This window comes from Taeniopygia guttata, chromosome 26, assembly GCF_048771995.1.
Source record: "Taeniopygia guttata chromosome 26, bTaeGut7.mat, whole genome shotgun sequence".
Classification (NCBI taxonomy): domain Eukaryota; kingdom Metazoa; phylum Chordata; class Aves; order Passeriformes; family Estrildidae; genus Taeniopygia; species Taeniopygia guttata.
This window is the reverse complement of record NC_133051.1, coordinates 5,925,419-5,945,223: the sequence shown is the minus strand read 5'-3', so window position 1 is coordinate 5,945,223 and position 19,805 is coordinate 5,925,419. Positions and strand designations below refer to the sequence as shown.

The following is a 19,805-nucleotide window of genomic DNA, read 5'->3' as shown; positions in this document are numbered from 1 at the left end:
ATGTCAGTGCCAGTGCCAGTATTGGTTTGAGTGCCGTGCTCAAGTGCCGCTGTCAGCGCTGGTGCTGATGTCGGTGCCAGTGCCGGTATCGGTTTGGGTGCTGTGCTTAGTGCCGCTGTCAGTGCTGGTGCTGATGTCACTGCCAGTGCCGGTATCGGTTTGGGTGCCATGCTCAGCGCCGCTGTCAGTGCTGGTGCTGGTGTTGGTGCCAGTGCCGGTATCGGTTTGGGTGCCACGCTCAGCTCTGCTGTCAGTGCTGGTGCTGATGTCGGTGCCAGTGCCGGTGCTGGTTGTCGCTGCTGGTGTCAGTGTCAGTGTCAGTACCAGTGTTGGTGTTGCTGTCAGTGTTGGTGCCGGTGTCATTTGGTGCTAGTATCGGTACCGGTGGCGGTGTCGGTGCCGAGTGTCAGTGTCACTGCTTTTCCCCAGGCCCACCGAGAAAAGCCCGTTCAAACGGCTCGTGCAGCCGCGCCTGAGCGCCGGGCAGGGCCCGCGGCCAAAGCTGGTGAGCGCTCGGGCCGCAGGGCTGTGCCAGGTCAGAGGTGCCACTGGCTGCCCCCAGCCTGGCCGCAACGGGCCGGGGACACCGACAAGGACACGGGGACACTGCTGGGAGCCCCTGGCAGAGTCCTGAGCCAAGTACACACATCTCGGCCTGTCCCTGGAAGTGTTCAAGGCCAGGTTGGACCAGACTTACAGCAAGCTTGGATAATGGAAAGTGCCCCTGCCCATGGCACTGGATGAGCTTCAAGGTCCCTTCCAACCCAACCCATTCCATGGTTCTATGTGTGAAATTTGCTGAAGTATTTTCTCTGCAGACTGCCAAGATTGGTGCTGGAAGGAACATCTTTAATTTCAAAGACTTCTGCTGTTATTCTCTATCAAGACTGAAGGAAATAATCTTCTCGATCATTTGTGCTGCGCTGTAACTGCACATCACCGATGATAAATCCATGTTTGATGTGGGTGATCCAGCAGTGAGCAGTGCCCCACTTGGATGCTTGCACTGGCTTTGAAGTCCTGCTTACACCAGACCAAATGTGCAGTGAAAACGTTCTGTCACCACACTGAGTTATGTGAATTAAACAAATTATTGTTTCATGTTGAGGTTCCTTATGGAATATGTTTAGATTCAAATGTGATATTCGGACAGGAGATGAGTTACATTATTTATCCTATTTTTTTGTGACTTGAAAACCTTGTAAAATGGCATTTTAATACTAAAACATAGTCAGATGTGGTGTTTAAAACTACCCATGGGGGTAAAGAAAAAAATAAATATCAACTACTGGACTTAAAAGAAATAATTTTGCTTCTTGAATCCTTTATCATGCACCTGTGCACAGACAGACAGCAGCTGATGAATTCTCATCAGAAGCTTCCACTCTGGCCACAGCCTAAAAAGTAAACTACAAAACACCAGTGGTTTGAAAAGCCACTGTGAAATACAAAGCAAGCGAGTTCCAAAGCCATTACCAATTTTGGTAATTTCAAAAACTGAAGGCAGTTGATTTATTTATTAAAAATTGTATTTTCATGTTAGCTGTATTTTTTTTTTAATTCTGGATTTTATAATCCTCTACAAATGTACCCATAGGAAACTAACTTTTAAGTTTGTGCAGGAGTTTAACAAATGCCCAGGTGATGATTTTAATTTGCCATTCAGTCCCTGTACTGTGCAAAATCACTGATTCGGGTAAAACTAAAATAAATTTTACCTTGCACATTCTTTAACATTTTAAAATATTGTTGGGTTTTAATATTAATGAGTATTCTAACAGTTTAGTAGCTGTAAATGTTGAATACAGTTTCACTGTTAGTTTTTTAAAAAATATGTTAATCAAAATCACTTCATAGTTCAGATATTATTTCCGAGCAAGTAAAACAGCTCTGAAGCAGATGAAGGAGTCAGCTATGCGTCAACTCTGATTAATCTAAATTCTTAGGACCTCTTAATTTGTTCACAAACAGTTCCTCAAGTATTATTCAGTGGATATTTGAAGGCTAAATAAGAAGGCAAAGGGGAATAATAATTCTCTGTTTCCTGTTTACAGCTGAATCACTTAGAGGAGACATTTGTGATTCAGGGAACATGCCTAGAGACAAAACTTTAAAAATTATGGTGAATCCAAGTTTGTTAGTTGGTTTCTTTTTGTTTTGTTTTGTTTTGTTTTGATTCTTTTTTCTTTTGTTTCTATTTATTTGGGTTTTCTGTTCGTTTGTGGTTTGTTTTTGTTTGTTTCTTTTGTTTTTCTTTTAAAGTGCCTGGGAGAACTGTAAGTTTTAATCAGAATAAGATTTAGGCACTTAAATATCTTTGTGAAATTGGTTTTGAATAGTCTGTTGAAAGGTAGAAGGATTGAAGCCAAAGTATTCTTTGGAAAAATGTAATAGATTATCCCAGTTGCACTGTCTGGCGTTATCTATAAACGATGCATTTAGTGGAGTGGTTTCTCCAGAATTTAATTCTTCTCACAGTGTCTTCACCAACTGCTTCACTACAGCTCAGCAAAGCTCATTCTTTTCAGTACTTCTGTGTTGCCCAGATACAAAATGCTGTTTGCTGCTACAAAATGGAACTTATTTCTTGCCATTCTCCTCCTGATTTTCCTATCCCTGAGGACTAACTGCAGCGTTAGTGTGGTGCAGCCAAGCCCAGGGGCTGTGGGGACATCACACCTGAACCAGAGCCCTGCCCCAGCCCTGCCCGTCCCACGCCCCAGTGCTGATTTCCGTGCATTTCGGATTTCACTTCTCTCTGGGCATGGCTGAAGCACTGGGGGATTTTCCACTTGTGTTTGTCTCCTCCTTGTCCTGCAATGTCTGTTCCTTCAAACACAGCAGCTGCACCAAGAGTCAAACCTTGGTTCTTAATCATGTACAAATCATGTTCCTAATCATGTTCCTAATCATGTTCCATCTTCTGTGGAAAATAATTTACTCTTGTGATGTTTTGAAGAGATAAACAGGTATTTATAACATTATTAACTAAACAGCATTTGAGATTAAATTGTGGAACTTGTTTTAATAGAGTGTAGAAATAATGAATGAATTGTACTCGAAACTCTACAAAGAGACTGAGAAGATCAAGCAGTGGAAACTGGCTGTGGAATCAGAACTAAACCAGAAAGAAAGTGCAAGAAAATAGAAAGGTTATTGAAGCACAGCATAAAGACATTCAAGAGCTGCAGGCCAGGATAGTGCAATATACACTGAACAGATGAAGCAAAGAGAAAATGCTTCTTGATTTAGCATGACAATATTACTAATACAATTAAATACTAAAGAATGTTGCATGTTGATTTTTGCATTGAGAAAATGATTATTCTGAGCAGGGGTGTGCACCTGTCCTGTGTGAATGTGTGGGTGAAGAAACTGCAAATGTTTCAGTTGCTGGTAAATTATTGATTTTTATTCTTCCTTTCATGCAAAAGATGACTCAGCATGGAATACCAGATAAAACAAACTTCTGTCTTCTGATGAACAAAAATACTTTTCCATGCGAGATTTGAGAAACAAAAGTGTATTTCTAGGATATTTTTCAATAACAATGTAGTTTCCTATTTGTTCACTTTGAAATTAGTTTGAACATGAAAAACTCACTTTAAAACTGGAAGATGAGTAAGTAATACAAATTTATTTTTATGGAGCATTTTTTTGTGCTGACAACAGTGCTGGCATGAACAGGAATGTTTAACTGTTATATTGTAAAGGTCATTACATTATTAATCCTCAGGCCCAGGAAGTTTGTGCATTCCTGTGATACATATTATGGGGTTTTTCTCTTTTTTAGAAGCATTACTTTGAGATTTCTGTGGTCACTTCACAGAGAAGTCCAGCAAACATAAATGCTCTTCAATTCTGCTTTTAATTCTGTTGGAATTTGTGTTTTGATTTTGGAGAACTTTCCCAAGACTTGATCAATACTTGGCTAAGACCAGCCACTTTATTTAACTTGAATTCTGCTTATTAGACACAGGGACAACTGAAAGTAGAATCTGTCCTTTTTCCTTCATTATAATGCTATTATTATTCTGTTTGATTTCAGCTCTAACCATAAAGAGTGATGAAAAAGATGATTTAATAGGAGACATCAAGGCTCAGCTGCAGGACTCACAAAATCAGTTTGCTGACTTAATAGAATCAAAAAGTAAGAGTTCACTTTGCTACAGTAAAATATAATTGCTTATAGAGGTATAGAAAACAGGATCATGACAATTTTACTCTGTTACTAGTCAGCAGCAGAATTTTGGGGCATTGTAGGCCCTATTTTTGTCTGGAACAGACAAATGATGTGGGATCAGGACTGGAAGGGTAGTTTTTAGGACAACTCAACCAGTGAGAACTTTTGAAGATTACAAGAAGAAAACACATTACTTGAGTTTTGTACACTTATAGTTAGGTTCCACTGAGGAAATATACTTTTTAGAACCTGATTTTCAATATTTTAAGCAATTTATACTAAAATATTTACAGACTACAATACAAATATATTTGATCTTTGTTTAAATCGATAAATATATGTAATACTACATTTTAGTAGCTTTTTAAAGTAAATATCCTATTTTTTTTAAACATAAAGGTGAATTGAAAATTCAGTTCTGTAAAGACAAATATTGAGCATTTACTTCTTCTATTCTGTCACACCTGGGGCAGAGTTTTACCTTTAGCATTTTTATGCTACTGGGTTGGTACCGTTCATCCTTGACAATACTGCAGGAGGCTCTGGATTGTCTTTGGTGCCGATTTGTTGTTTGGGTTTTTTTTTGTTTTGTTTTGCTTTGCCCTCAGCACAGTGATTGTGTATCTTAGACTAACAAATATCTAGACTTTCCAAAGAAATGAAACCAAATCCAAAGGGCGCTATCATCTGAGCCAAACAGCAAATTGGATTATGAAGCATTTTCAGACCATAAATGGAGATTGCTGGCATATGATATGCAACAAAGAGATTTGCTGTTTTAATCTGTGGTTGATAGGAAATGCTGCTGCTAATCCTAGGAAAGAAAGAGAAGAGCAGCCTGTGAATCTATAAATTTGAGAGATGAGAGCTGTGTTTCAGGCAGTTACAGAGACTGGAATAGGCAGAATAGCTTTGAAAATTCAGCAGCCACAGGCTGTTTAAATGCAAAACCTGGCAAAAACACTTGTTTCTATGGCAGCATATCAGGATCTTATTTCCTTTTATCAGTGAAGGGCTGGAACTGGATGGAGTTGGAAATAATTCCTCTACCAGAATACTCATCTTTCAGAATCTGATTACTTTTGTCTGTTTTTCATCAGCAGAGCTTCCAATTAATGGTTGTTTGCAAGTGTGGACATGTTTTTACTTTACTATCTATAGCTGCATATTTCATGGAAATAAGAGTGGGCCTGCTCTGTAAGTAACCTGCTCATGGGATCACAAAGTTTTCTTTGTGTTGTACCACTACCAGGGGCAGAGTGAGCAGGAATAATGTCTGATAACTTCTGACTGTTCCTCCTTTTATTTTAGGCATTGGTCAGTGACAGAGAATCTTATTAAATTACTGTTACATATGAGCTTCTGGTATGCACTGAATTTCTGTAGCCCATTACGGAGACTCCTGGGGAATGAACCCAAGGTTTTTATAATTACTAAATTCTATTTACAGATATCACTTGAAGCACTTCCTGTAGAACATCAGCACACCATCATTCACTTAATGAAAGAGTAAAATCACTGATGTCAGGGAATGGATTGGTTTGGTTAACAGAAAGGTTAAAGATAAATAATTAACAGTGTAACTGGCTGTTCCAGAACAGGGCTGCAAAGCTGGGCTATAAAAGCACATTAAAAATTTCTATCACTGAGTCTCTGCAGGTCAGCAGGAGGGCAACCAAAGAAACAGATCCATAAGTATCAGACTGTGGATGATGGATTTTAGGAAACTGTATGGAAGAAGCTTCAGGCACTCACAAATTGTGACACTGGACTTTGCTGTCCTGCACAGTCTTTTGTCTTCCTTCTCCCTGTAGCTCGTGGGATCTCACTCCCATCAGAGAGCTCAGTAATGAATGTTCCATGGTCACAGCCATAAGGACAATCCAGGAGGTTTTTTGCCAGCTTGACAGTTTGTGTAAATGACTGAATATACATCAATACCACCCTTTTGATGGGCAGGATAACGGTGCCAGCAAGGGAAAGGCAGCAGCCAGGAGGTTCTGTGACCATATCAGCATGGGGCTGAGCTGATAAGCAGCACTCACATTGGCCCCAAGCTCCACTCAGAGTCATTTATTGCCTTTCCAGATAAATGAATTTTCACTCTTAATACCTGGTCAGGTATTTCCCCAGTACAATGCAGAGTGTTCAGAGGCTGGGTAAAAACCTTGCAGTGCATAAAGGTACCACTGAGATTAAACCAACTGCTGCAGTGGTTGATAATTGCCAGCACTCAGTATCCATCCCCACACTGGGATGACAGCTCTAAACCTTCCTGACAGGGGAGCTCTGCACAGATGGAACCAAAGACATTGCATCTGTGCAATTGCTTTAACAACCAAATTTGTAATCACTGCAAACAATGAAATTGGGTTTTTGTGGCATGACCTATTTTATGTAACATCAGTAATTACATTTTCATCCGTTAATTCTTTATTGCTCAAATCCTGTCTCAATTTTCTGTTATTTTACCTGGCTGGTGGAGAGTTACCTGGGTCAACACTTTTTCCTTAAATATTGCCATTATATTAGCACTTTCTTTTAATGTTTTGAAATTTCCTCAGTATTCCAGACTTCTTGTAATGAGCATTAGCTAGCTAATAATGTTGAGTTTAAAATATTTTATTCCTTATATTATTTATTCAATAATTTTTGTTGCAGATCTGTGTGTGGTTGTTCAGTCACTATGTTTTCAAAAGCATAAGTACTTACTGAAGCCTTTGCACTTACTCTGCATCAACAGCTTGTCTTCATCTTGTAATGTTCCCTGATTTTATTGTTGGCCTCTGGCCTCCAAAAGTTTATTTCCTACTCTTCAGCTTTCTGTGCAAGTTTTCTGCATATTCTCACCTCTAACAGATATTGTTGTTGGTTTTCCTCTATTTTTGTTGCTATAGTTTTTATTGCTGCACTCTCTTTTTCATCTTTATTATGACTTTCAAACCTCGTTACAGCTTGCTGCTGATGTTTGCAGACATCTCACTAAATCTTGTTAAGGCAAATTCTTAAACCTTTTTTTTAACACTAATCTCCCCCTCCTCCTTACACCCAGTTTTCTCAGCTCAGAGAAATTGGCACTTTGAGGCAGCAAAGAGTACATGTCCTCACACTCTGACCTGTTCTCTGTCTATGTTCTTACAAAGGATGTTGAGACATTTAAACCTGGCTGTGGTGGTCTCCAGGGTGCACAAATGCAGCTCCAACTGCCTAAAGCTCTGAATCTTTAGAGGAAAGAATCAGCTGTGCATGCAAGGCTTACATATCATATTTTTGCTTTAAGAATGCTGGTTTTTAATTCATACTGTGATAATTTTTTGTCCTCTCCAGGTTTTAGTTTTATGAATTTTTTCAGGTTCTTTGTGTCCTTTGAAATAGTCTCTGTATATCCCAAGAACAAACATTCTTTTCTGTGGTTAAAGCTTCAAATTACCAAGCCCATACACGTGTATGTAGTGTGTGTGTGTACAGTGTATATACACACATTTACATTATCTGTGTGGGGTTCTGTAGTGTATACGGAGAGAACCTGAGTGTTTGTATTCCAAAAATATCAGAAAAATACAGAGTTAATAACATACTGGTGTAATAGCAAAGTGAGTGTTACTCTGCTGTTGCTAAGTGAGATGGACAAAAATAAAGAGTACAATTAATACTCTGCTGATGTCCCTAAGCCAGAAAGAGGTTTAAATAGAATTAAATTATATTTCATTCCTGAGAAATTAACCCAGAATTAAAGACTTCATGAAAACAGAAAGCATTTGGCTAGTCTTAATTGAAAAAAACCTCCATTATGTTATCCTAAAAATGCTTGAAAAATCAGCCCAGGACAGAGACTTGTGTGCAGCAGTCTGAAACCACAGGAAAAGGAGACCCTGTTGTGCAGGAATTAGCTGAACACCAACTGGATCACTCCTCCAACAGCTCAAAGTAACCACATTTACCACCTCAAACTCACGTTTTCCATGATTCTCATGGCTATGTAAATCAGGAATGTGGCTGACCTGCATAAGACCATCTGATCAGATTACATCCATCAAATCAGATTACAAATAGGAGTTAGGTGATGGCCTGGAAGGGCACGTGTTCCCAGAGCTGCAGGGAGGGGCTGACACAGAACAGTGGTTTTGTAGACCACTTCTCCCTCTTGCTCTCCCAAATGTGAGTGTTTTCCCCCATCCGGGGACATTGTTTCATTGGTATTGATGCAATATTTTGTTTTTTACTGTGCTGCAAGGAGTGGTTTTGTAAGTTTTTTCCCTATCAATCAGTATTCAGTGAATTGCCTGTTGCTTCAATGTTTGCTGAGAAGGCTCCAGGCCAGCCAATTTCTGAGTGTGCTTTGCTTGAGCAGGTAAATCAGTCCGTGCCAGGCTGCAGCACCGTGGGTTTGATTTCAGATTTGTTGCTTCGTGGGCACTGCACAGACTCAGAGAACTCCAGGATGGTTTACATTGGAAGGAACCTTAAAGCTCATCCCATCCCACCCCCTGCCATGGGCAGGGACACCTTCACGATCCCAGATTGCTCCAACCTGGAGCACCTCCAGGGCTGGGACAGCCACAGGTCCCCTGGGCACCCTGTGCCAGCATCTCGCAGCTGTGCGTGGCAAGGAGCAAGCAGAGTGAACCAGAGCTCGTTAAACCTAAACAAAACACAGGTGTAAAATTCAGCAGCTGTGATTCTGGAGGACTCCATATCCATGCCAGCCTTCCTGCCATGGTCTTGCTGTCCTATGGAGCAATTAAATTAATCAATAATAACAACTTTTTAAAAGCGCTGGTTAGTTTAAAAGCCTGAGGAGGGAATTACTGTTAATATAATTAGATTTCCAGCTCCAGTTTCCAGGTTAGGATATTATGGACATGTTTGTTCCTATCACATTTGCTTTGTGGTTCAGTATGAATTTTCAATAGATGACTTTGTGATAAGAAAGCAGCAGTTGAGATGCAATTACATAAACAGTAAGATCAGCCAGGAGAGTATAAAGCACACACAGAGCTTGTGCTGGGTCACTGCCTCTCCCAGCTCAAGGCAGAATCAGGTTCCTGTAATAGGGAAGAACTCTGCTGACAAGAGGTTGGTCTTTCCAGACTGGTGGTGTTGCAGCTACAGGGTAAAGCAGCCTGTGAAATGGATGGCTTTGCTATGGGAAACTGGCAGCTGGAAGAGACTAGAGGGTGATGTCCAGTTGTTGGTAGCCACTGTCATTTAAAGTTTATCATTTAGAGGCTCTAGAGTAGTTCCTGAAATTGTCTTGGAGCTAATCAAGGCTTTGTTCTCAGGATCCCCCTGCAGGTCTGAGAAATGAGGTCAGAACAACAGACAGATAAAGCAGGATTCATTAAGTGGAACTCTTTGCTGATGGTCTTTATTGTAATTTGCTTGAATTTTTTATTTAGATCTTGGCCGTGTTCCCATCTCATCATGCCTCTAAGCCACTGGAAATTGAAAAATCCAGTTTTATGCCTGATATGCACAGCCTTGTCTTTTTGTCTCTTTAACATTTTATAAGATGCTTTCTTTAGAAAATTGTTTTAAAGCGGTGAGATTATTTTATTATCTCTGCTTAATGCTAGAGCTCATGTTATCTTATGTGTCACACTTTCATATCTTTCAGCTCCTCTTATTTGTTCTATGCCAGGATTTTATCACTCACAAGTGAGAAAATCCATGTAATACGCTTTGGCTGGGGGAAAGTGAACTTGTTTTATGTTGTTAACGGCCTCTTTGCCCTTGTTCTCTGTTTAATGGTCAGTATTATTTCAATAAGGACTGAGATTGGAAAGAAATTGTCAGTCTGTAGCTAGAAATGTTAAGATTACTCCAGGTCTGTGGCTGTCCTGGCTGCTCCTGTCGCATGCTGAGGACATGGCTGGAAGGTACATCCCATTTTACCTGTGGCTTGCTCTGTTTGTTTCTTCTTCCCCATCCAGCATGAGTCCCTTCTTTGTGCTGTCTCTCCTCTTTGGCCTGATTTTCGGACAAACAGCATCACTCTGTGCACCTTCTGAGTACACAATCCATGTGGAGAAACGAGAGTGTGCCTATTGCCTGGCCATCAACACCACCATCTGCGCTGGATTCTGCATGACTCGGGTACGAGGTACAGATGTTTCTGTAACAGCCACCCCTGCAAACCAAGGCTCTCTTCTCACAGAAAATAGTGTGCAAATGAGCAAACTGTAAAAGAGTTTATCACAGGCAGATAAACTGCACCATCACCATGGTTTCAAGTTAGCTTTTTGCAAAAGTGAGGGTGACAAATGCCAAGCCTCTGGGACTATGGAGTTAACACCAGTGGCACAACAGAGACCTGACTGCTGCTGCCACTGCAGAGCCCCTGTGGGCAGTTTGTGAGGGCAGGATGGAACAGGTGAGGGGCAGATTATATTGGGTCACTCTAAATTAATGTAAATAACTTAGATAACTTCTGCTCCCGCTGCTGCTATCTCAGCTGGCAGTGGGGACAGCTCTGCTGCAGCCACACCACTCCACACAACTTCACTGTTCCACGCAGCATTTTGAGTTCCAGTTTGGGCAGCAGGGAGCTAGAAGAGATCACAAAGCACAGGGAACACTCTGAGCCATGTGGATTAGTTAAACCATAAAAACAAGGGGAATGTGTCTGTGTGGGGAGGGAGCCCCAGTCACAATTAGAGCTCTGAACCCAGTAGTACCAGAGCTGGGCTCAGGTATGAGTTTTGGTCTCTGCACCTCACAGGATGTTTCTGACACATGTGTGCTTCAGTGAAACACCACATTTCTCTTCTCTTTGTAGGACAGCAACGGCAAGAAGCTGCTTCTCAAGAGTGCTCTGTCCCAGAACGTGTGCACCTACAAAGAGATGCTGTACCGGACAGCGCTGATCCCGGGCTGCCCTCACCACACCATTCCCTACTACTCCTACCCCGTGGCTGTGAGCTGCAAGTGTGGCAAGTGCAACACTGACTACAGTGACTGTGTCCGTGAGAGGGTCAGGACAAACTACTGCACTAAGCCACAGAAGCTCTGTAACCTGTAAAGCTTTCAGTGGGATCTGGGTGAAATGTACTGCTCTGCTCACGCCTCAACAGAAATAAAACTGTTTCATATTCGGTTTGCAAACTGCTGTGCACAAAGATTTATTCTGAAGGTGTATCATTAGTTGCTTCAATTAATTTGGTGCTCTGAGACAGACAGAAAGGATTCATAAAGGTTGTATGTTTGTATTGACAACCCACATGAATTTACTTTGGAGAAGGAGACAGAACTGTGTGGATGTATCAGCCTTTGCTCACAAATCCCAGATATTTTCTGAAGAGATGCTCAGAGATTTGTTATATTGACATATTTCAGAATTTAATACTGATTTATTTCAGAGTTCACCTATTTCACTTGATATATTTCAGAGTTCAAAAAAGAGGCCATACACACTATTGGTATTGAACTTTTAAAATAGATTTTGACACATACTTACAGCCTTCAAATTGGCAGCAGTATTTTCCCATCTATGTATCATTAGTTTAAACACTGTAGATCTACGTCCTCCCTGCTGTTGTCCAGTTCTGTGTTTATTATGCTTCGCTACATTAATGTCTCTACAAGAATGGCAGAACCCGCCTTTCCCTGCTGAAACACAGTTTGAAATACACCTGTCTCTGTGACCACTGAGGAATCACTGCAGCCTCAAAGCTGGCTGCTCTGTTCTCCACAAGGGGAGTGTGCTGCCATCAAATGGAAAGCAAAACTCAAAACATCCCATTTTTCCCCACAGGTGAAAAACACCCCGGGAGTGGAAGGAGAGCTGAGCTGTGTGCTGAACATGCACAGGTGAGAGTGCAGAGCCAGGAATAAAGAAAAGTAATGCCTGTAATTAATGTAAACTAACAACTACTTAATTTCCACTGAGATTGTAGCTCCCAAGAAATTACAGATACTCCATTCATACATTGCTTGAAATAGTAAATAAAGGAACCAGAATTCACAGGAAACAAATATGAAATTAAACATTCTTAGAAAAACCCTGCTTTCAGGATTGCAGTTTTCACAACTGTTCCTAGAATCTGACTCTCTGTTCCAAAACCCCTAATTTTATTTAATCTGCAGCAAAACCTGTGAGAAAGCCCAAGGGAAACTGCTGGTGCCCCCCTGTAGCAGGAGTTTGGACTGGATGAGCTCCAGAGGTCCCTTCCAACCTCAACCAACACATGGCAATTTGAATATGTGTCACAGATTCTACACAAGGTATGAACTGCAATTATCACATGCATTATTTGGTGATAAAGAAACACCTTCACAGGCAAGGTTTGAGGATTTAAATTCTCCAAAAAGAAGTTTGAAATTTACAGAAAATCCAGAGCATCTGCAGAAGCAGCCCTACTTCTGTAAAACAGATCCCTTATACCTATGGTTTAAACAACCAAGTATAGCTAATTTTGTACAAGACTATTTCTAAAACTCTTTGGAGCAGAAGAGGTTAGTTACAATTAAGTTACAAATACTTTCTGGTGGTGAGAATGTGGTATTTGCAGCCCCTTCTGTGTATCAGACAGACAAGCTATGGTCTCCCAAGCTCTCCAAGAAAGAGCTGCAACATGAATTGCTGCTCCCTAGTTGATGAAGAGCACAGGAGTGGTAGAAAAAACTTGGAAAATAGGTATTTATTGAACAAAACAGCCCTTATGGTATCTGGTAAATGCCAAAGAAAGATTTAAGATTTATTCAGATTTAAGATCAGCTAGAGCTTTCTCAAGATGTCTGGACTGTTAAAAATGTTATTTAGCACAGAAAAATATAATTCTGTTTACTATTAATAGGCACTTGTACTTAGCAAAACAAAAAGAGGGTACTTGGCCTATTTACAGTATCAGCAGCAATGCTAAGTTATTGTAATGTCCTTTATGGCCTGACAGATTTGTTTTCTGTATAAACAACAACCAAGTCTACTTTTATGGTTAATGGCTATGGAAAATCATTGAGAGAAAAATAACTAACGTGCCTTCTTTACACTTCAGAAAAACCCAAACTGAGACGTTTGCATTGTTTTAACGTATCTGTTTAACCACACGTTTCCATGCCCTCCGAGGACTGTGTTAAGCAGTTTTCATGTTCAAGTTTAAGACCACAGGCTCATTGATAAATCCCTGTTCAGGTAACGATTCCTTCCAGACATGTGTTTGCTACCTTCCATCATCCCAAGGCGCTTTCCACACCGCTCAGCGATGGATTCGCAGTAAATCCAAACACCCGGGCCTGGTGTGCGTACCTGGGTGCGGGTGGGGAGGGCACAGAACGGGCTGGGGGGGCGCGGATGGAGCCGCGTCCGCTCCCGGCGCTGCCCGCCCGCAGCAGCGGCTCGGAGAGGCACAAACACGGACCCGTTCAAAGCTGGGGCACGGAGCAGGAGGGGCAGGAGAGGCAGGAGCAGGAGAAGCAGGAGAAACAGAGGCAGGAAAAGGAGAAGGAGAGGCAGGAGCAGGAGAGGCAGGAGCAGGAGAAGCAGAGGCAGGAGCAGGAGCGGCAGGAGAAGCAGGAGAAACAGAGGCAGGAGAAGGAGAGGCAGAAGCAGGAGAGGCAGAAGCAGGAGAAGAAGGAGAAGCAGGGGCAGGAGAGGCAGGAGCAGGAGAAGCAGGAGAAACAGAGGCAGGAGAAGGAGAAGCAGAGGCAGCAGCAGGAGCGGCAGGAGAAGCAGGAGAAACAGAGGCAGGAGAAGGAGAAGCAGAGGCAGGAGCGGCAGGAGAGGCAGGAGAAACAGAGGCAGAAGAAAGAGAAGCAGAGGCAGGAGCGGCAGGAGAGGCAGGAAAAGCAGAGGCAGAGGCAGGAGCAGGAAAAGGAGAAGCAGGAGCGGCAGGAGAAGCAGAGGCAGGAGAAGGAGAAGTAGAGGCAGGAGCAGGAGAGGCAGGAGCAGGAAAAGGAGGAGCAGGAGCAGGAGCCGCGCTACCCCCGCTCCCCGTGGCGCAAGGAGCGGCCCGCGCTCCGCACCCGCGGAGGCTGCGGTGACACCCCCGGCCGCCCGGGGGCGCTGTGGCGAGGGCTCGGAGGGGCGGCCCCGCCCGGCCCGGCCCGGCCCGTTCCCCCGCGGGACAGCGCCGCAGGTGAGTCCCTTGGAGCGGGGGATTCTGCCCCTCTGCCCTGCCCAGGTGAGACCCCACCTGCCGAGCCGCCTTCAGCACGGGAAGGAGCTGGAGCCAGTCCAGAGGGCGTACCAGGATGATGAGAGGGATGGAGCAGCTCTGCTGGGAGGAAAGGCTGGGAAATTGGAATTGTCCAGCCTGGAGAAGAGAAACTTGGGGGTGACTTCTGTACCAGAAGTAAGACTACAAGAGGGAATGGCTTCACACAGACAGCAGGTTCAGACTGGCTATTAGGAAGGAATAGTTCCCTGTGAGGGTGCTGAGGCCCTGGCACAGGGTGCCCGGAGAAGCTGTGGCTGCCGCTGGATCCCTGGAAATGTCCAAGGCCAGGCTGGACACGGTTTAGAGCAGCCTGGGACAGTGGGAAGAGCCTCAAGGTCCCTTCCCGCCCAAACCAGTCTGGGATTGTGGCCCCGCCCACCCGCAGCGCGAACAGCCAATGGGAAGCGAGCACCGCCCGCTGCTCCGCCTACAGTGGGCGGGGCTTTAGGCGGGTCCCTGAGGGGAATTCCGGCGGTGCCGCCTTTGGATCCCGGTGGGTGCCGGTCGTGGTCCTGTTTCTGATCCTGATCCTAATCCCGACCTCAATCCCGGTCCCCAGTGCGGGGCCCGGCCTGCCTCGCTGCCCCAGAGCTGCTCCGTCACCAGCAGCCCACCCGCTGTCCTGGATGCAGCAGGTGAGGCGGAGGCAGCCCCGGGCTGCCCTCAGGGCCTGGGGGGGCTCTGGCCGCGCGGATCGAGTTCTCTCCTCGAGTCGTTTATTCCAGGTTATTTTTATTAGGAAGTTGTTTCAAATTCGAGACACAAAGTCGGTAAAACGCCACTTCGGAACACATCATAGGGAAGTGAAAGCTAATTTCAGCCACAGAGTTAAGTTTGTTTTCTTTCAAAGCAAGAGGTAATTCTGCCACAGGCTCGGCAGCACGAACCTAAACGCCAGTTCTGTCCAAAATCAGAATTTATGCTGTACCATACACATTATCCAGGAAGTGGTTAGTGTTTTGGAGAACCTCGTGGCTGGAGCACCAATAGAGAGGAAAAAGATTGAAAAGCTTTATTTATGTACATTTTCTATGAACAGCATCCGATGCTGTTAATCCATAGCCTGCAAAGGCTGTACCATACAGCATTTGAGGGCTTAAGACAATTTCCTTTTCAAGACACATGAAACATGTTTTGTTATAAAACTATCAGTATCAACACAAGTGAAATATGACTCTTCATTATAGGGATGTGACAGGGCTGAGCTTCATCAGCTGCTGTGTGATTTCTGAGAGGTACCAAAACTGGCTGAGGTTTCTCTGTGACAAAGGAAGCTCCCACTGAAATCAGTAACTTAGAAAAATTAGACAATGTGAAATGTGAATAAGGATGTTTAGAGACACAGTAAGGGCATCAATGACTTACATCTTTATGCTGTAGAACAAACTGACAGGAGAACAAGAAAACATGGTGTGATGTGCTTTCAAAATTGTATTACCTGGAGAGATCCGATCTTTTGTCACTTTCCTCTGACACAGGTGCAAGGGACAGGATAAATGAGTATTTTTGCTGCCTGATGTGGCAGTAACTGAAAAAATACCTTCAGTTACTAAGATGCAGAGAAAACTGCAATTGTATTAAGCACCTCACAACAGCAGGAAACTACAAAAGACCTTTATCCCTGGATTCCATTAAAGGCACTAGTATATGAATAACATGTTGATTTCCAGCTTAATTTATACCAACAACTTAGATAACTAAACCAGTAACAGGTATTGTCCTGTTCCTGGTGTGCAGTGCAAGTATCCCCTAGACCTAAATAACTGCAACCCTAGAGCTTATGCAGGAATGCTCAGAAAAGTAATGCTTTCTTTAGAGGAAGAAAAAAACAAATCACAAACCCAAAACACTTCTGCAGAAAGCTGGTGGGTCGAGTCTGAATTTATAGAAGGTTTTTTCCTACCACTTTTTCCCGTTTTCCTAAGGCACTGGGGTGGTTTTGTATTTCTGGGGGAGTGGAGGGCTGGGGAAGCAACAGCAGGTTCTGCAAGCTGCCTTGGCATTCAGTGCATCTCAAGGCAGGAGTGGGCATCTTCCAACTTACTCAAGACATAATAAATAAAAAGATAAACACTGGTCCTGTCATTACATTCTGGTGCTATGAATTTGAGGAGTGTGTAGATGTGTTTAAAATGCATAGAATACTGTCATTATGAGGGGGAATGTAACACAAGGAAATGGCTTTATTTGCAATCAGTTTCTATCCCTGCAGGACAACAGTCTTAGAACCTGAACCACTGGCTCTGGTGCTATTTTTACAGATTTTCCTGGAAAACTGGCTTGTTCTGAGTGACAAAAATGACACTCTACAAGAGTTTCTTCTTTCTGCCAGTACTACCTTGGGACAACACACCCCAGCTGGGCACTACCCCATCATCTCTTCAGAGCACAACCATTGTAGGGACAGTCTCAGGTACACCTGGGAGCCAGGAAATTGCTTTGCTGGCTGCTGTGTTAAACTGATTTCTAAGGTTCAGCTTGAGACCCTCATGGATTTGCTGCCACTGCTGTTCTCCCAGCTGATCCTAAGAACGAGAAGCACATCAGGGCCCTGTTTCCTGTGCTGGTTCTTGCAGAATGAGGTCCCAGACCCTGTTTTTAATTAACATCCATAGCTAATCAGCTGTGACAGAGTGACACAAGCCTCACTCTTTTCTGGTGTGTGATTTCCAGTGTCCCTGCCAGCCTAAAGCTCAGCCTGGACACGGCTCAGTCAGCAGTGCCTGCCGTGCCCAGCTCTTAGTGCAGTGCCACAGCTTGTGGTTGGACGATTGGAAAAGAGAAACCCATGTAAAAGACAGCAAGATGTGTCAACTAAACCAGAGACTTGGAGCAGCAGCACTACCCCAAGTCCTGAAGTGACAGAAAACTGATGGGAGTTTGAATTTCTTTGGGGAGTAAGAGATAAATAAATAATAGATAAAGGGTGGTATATCCCACACAGACATATGCACTAAAATACGCACATTTCCTGAAATCCCATTTTGCTCCACTGTGTTTCAGTGGAACAAGGACCCCATGACTTGTAAATTCCAAGGCCTCTTAGACAATGGTCTGTTGGAATGTGTAGTTTAACTGAACTTCTCCCCAGCATGTATGGAACAACTGCATCAGGAATCTGAACTGGTGATCACCAGATACCTCCTGCTATGGGGGTGTAGTTAGCAAAAAGCTGTTCTCTGAAACTGTGAATTATCTTGTGTAAGCCAAAAATTAAGAGATCCTGAGCCTTTGATATGACGTATTTTTCTTGGAACAACCTTTCTCCTTTCTAGGCTGGTTCAAAAGGAACATTCTCTTATGAATAAATATGACAAATAGAAAAATTAAAATATAGAAAAAAACCCTATGTAAACGCAAGCCCTGAGGTATTTCAAGCACACAGTGTAATTTTTATACCTGACAAGCAATCTAAAAGTGCCAGTAAGAAAACTTACTTCATGGCTCTGTAAAAATGTCCCATCTTTCTTTCCTGCCTTCTGCCCCCAGAAGGGGCGAGAGGTTGAGGTAAGAGCCCCGTGGAAGCTGTGATAGTCACAGAAGCAGAAACTGAGGATTTTAAAGTGCTGTGTGTCTTTTTCTGACCGCTTTCGCTCTTTGTTTGGCTTCCACAGGCCAGTTAGATTCTCGAGAGATCTGACAAAGGGGCTGCTTTTCTGGACCTAGGCTCCACTCCTGCACCAGTTCGTAGCCACAGTGAGGCTTTTGGGACAAAAGGGCTGCTGAATGTGGATTTTAGTGGCCCCTTGAACTCACAGTTGGGTTTTTTGGTCTATCTCAGCCTAGCTTGGGAAGCTTAAGCACACTTTGCACTGCAGTTGGTCCCAAATGACTGCTGGTCTTGCCAACTTCCCACCTCTTTCCCCCTCTTCCTTTAGCCTGGATCTCCTTGGACATGTTTTCTCCCCCAGAGCTTTCTGCATTTGCATGAAGGGTCCAGTCCTACAAAAAATAAATACCTAGTCTCTGCATGACAGTGACGTGAGTGGGTCTACTCTTCAAGTTTCCTGGAGTAGGCCCTTAGTCATTAATTGTTTCTAAAATAAAGTACAATTTTATTAGTTCTGCTCTGTTTGGGCTTTGGAAAATAAAGTCACAAAATGGATCATAGGTCTTACTTTTTACAATGGCATTTGTCCCTCTTGGCAAACAGGGGCTCAGTGTGAGAGGGTTCTGAGCACTGTGTCCCTGGGGGATGTGCACACACAACATGTTCCATCTGCAGATATTTACCTGGACAGGTACTGCACATCCAGAGACCTGCTCACATCCAGATGTGTTTGTAGGGAAACACATGCATGTGCTTACACAAAGTCTATACATGTGTAAACTCTTAATTGCACATATACAAACATTTAAAATCAAATTAGTCTTAGATGCACCTTTGCTCTTTTTTTCATTAAAAAGGACATTTTAAACCCCTTTTTTTTGTTCACTTCAGTTTTACTGTAACTAATACAATTCACCTGATCACCTAATGGGATATTTTCCTCTCAGTATGTTAAAACACTGATTAAAATGCATTACAATTATTAAATTGGGTAGAAGAGCACTTCTTGTAAGCTTAGTCTGGAACTCCTGGGGCATAGTTGTGCAGTGACAGTTTCAGATCATTTCTCTCATGTTACGGATCGTACAGCACAGAACCATGCTGAATATCATGCCAAAGATCTAGAAGAGAAGGGATGTGATTTAGGGATCCACTTACAAAACAGTTATAAAACAATTTGCATATCAGACAATCTGAAGGCCCCTATGGCAGAGTAATGACTGCTTCCATCTAAAAACCCCAAAACATCAAACAGTGTAGGAGGTCTCACTGATTTTATGGGCTCACACTGGTTTCACTGTTCTAAATGTTCAGCCAAGCACAACTGCCCCAAATATTCATGTTACTACATCAGTTTAAGTCACATAATAACTGTGACTATTTGTGGTATGCTGGCATTGCACAGGAGTGTTCCGAGTTTCAGAAAGCTACGTGGAATATGACAGACATTTGAGTAAGAGCAGAGGGTGACTGCAGAGCCCCCAGAGCTGGTGCAGAGCTCTGAATAGTTCCTGTGTTCCAGGGCAAGACTCTACAGTAAATCTAAACCCCGACTCGTGTCAGGGAACTGGTTCACTAGAGGGAATGATAAAAGCAGGGAACAGTGGGTGTTGCCAGAGGCTCTCCTTTCTTGCCACAGGTCAGTTCTCCAAAGCAGCTGCCTCCCGAGGCTGCACTGCTAAGGGTGGGAGATGGACAGTTTAAGCACTGGGTTCATGTCCCCTCCCCACACGTGTCCCTAAGGATGAGCAGAGCTGAGCTCTCGCAGCCCAGCAAGGGGCAGAAACAAGCACAGGAAAAGGTGCAGGTGCATTTCTGCTGCTGAAGAGGTTGTGGTCACTTCAGTACCTTCACAGTGTCTGAGGCGGGGATCCAAGGAGAGGTGATCCCAGTTCTGGTGTGTCCTTGATGTTATTGA

General features: G+C 43.4%; 2 protein-coding genes across 4 annotated transcripts in view; one reads left to right on the top strand and one right to left on the bottom strand.

Moving 5' to 3' along the window:
* The window catches only part of TSPAN2 (tetraspanin 2), a 47,851-nt gene that overhangs the window by 8,418 nt on the left and 19,628 nt on the right, over positions 1-19,805 (bottom strand). Inside the window, exon 8 of one of the 3 annotated variants that reach the window (XM_072918942.1) lies at positions 10,588-10,731. The exons of 1 other annotated variant lie outside the window; for it this stretch is intronic. In XM_072918942.1, the coding sequence (XP_072775043.1) occupies positions 10,603-10,731 (129 nt within the window). In that variant the 3' untranslated portion in view covers positions 10,588-10,602. Of the gene's footprint in view, positions 1-10,587; positions 10,732-15,052; positions 19,009-19,805 lie in introns of those variants that run through there. One more of the 3 variants, XM_030291930.4, reaches the window with a different exon arrangement.
* Positions 2,174-11,287, top strand: TSHB (thyroid stimulating hormone subunit beta). Its single transcript, XM_030292069.4, has 2 exons — positions 2,174-10,279; positions 10,962-11,287. The coding sequence occupies exons 1-2, from the start codon at positions 10,052-10,054 to the stop codon at positions 11,202-11,204; spliced, it is 471 nt and encodes a 156-aa protein (XP_030147929.1). The 5' UTR covers positions 2,174-10,051; the 3' UTR covers positions 11,205-11,287.

Coding starts and splice junctions, on each gene's coding strand:
- TSHB (XM_030292069.4), top strand. CDS start 10,052: ATGGCTGGAAGGTACATCCCATTTTACCTGTGGCTTGCTCTGTTTGTT. Junction 10,280..10,961: donor CTGGATTCTGCATGACTCGG/GTACGAGGTACA, acceptor TTCTCTTTGTAG/GACAGCAACGGCAAGAAGCT.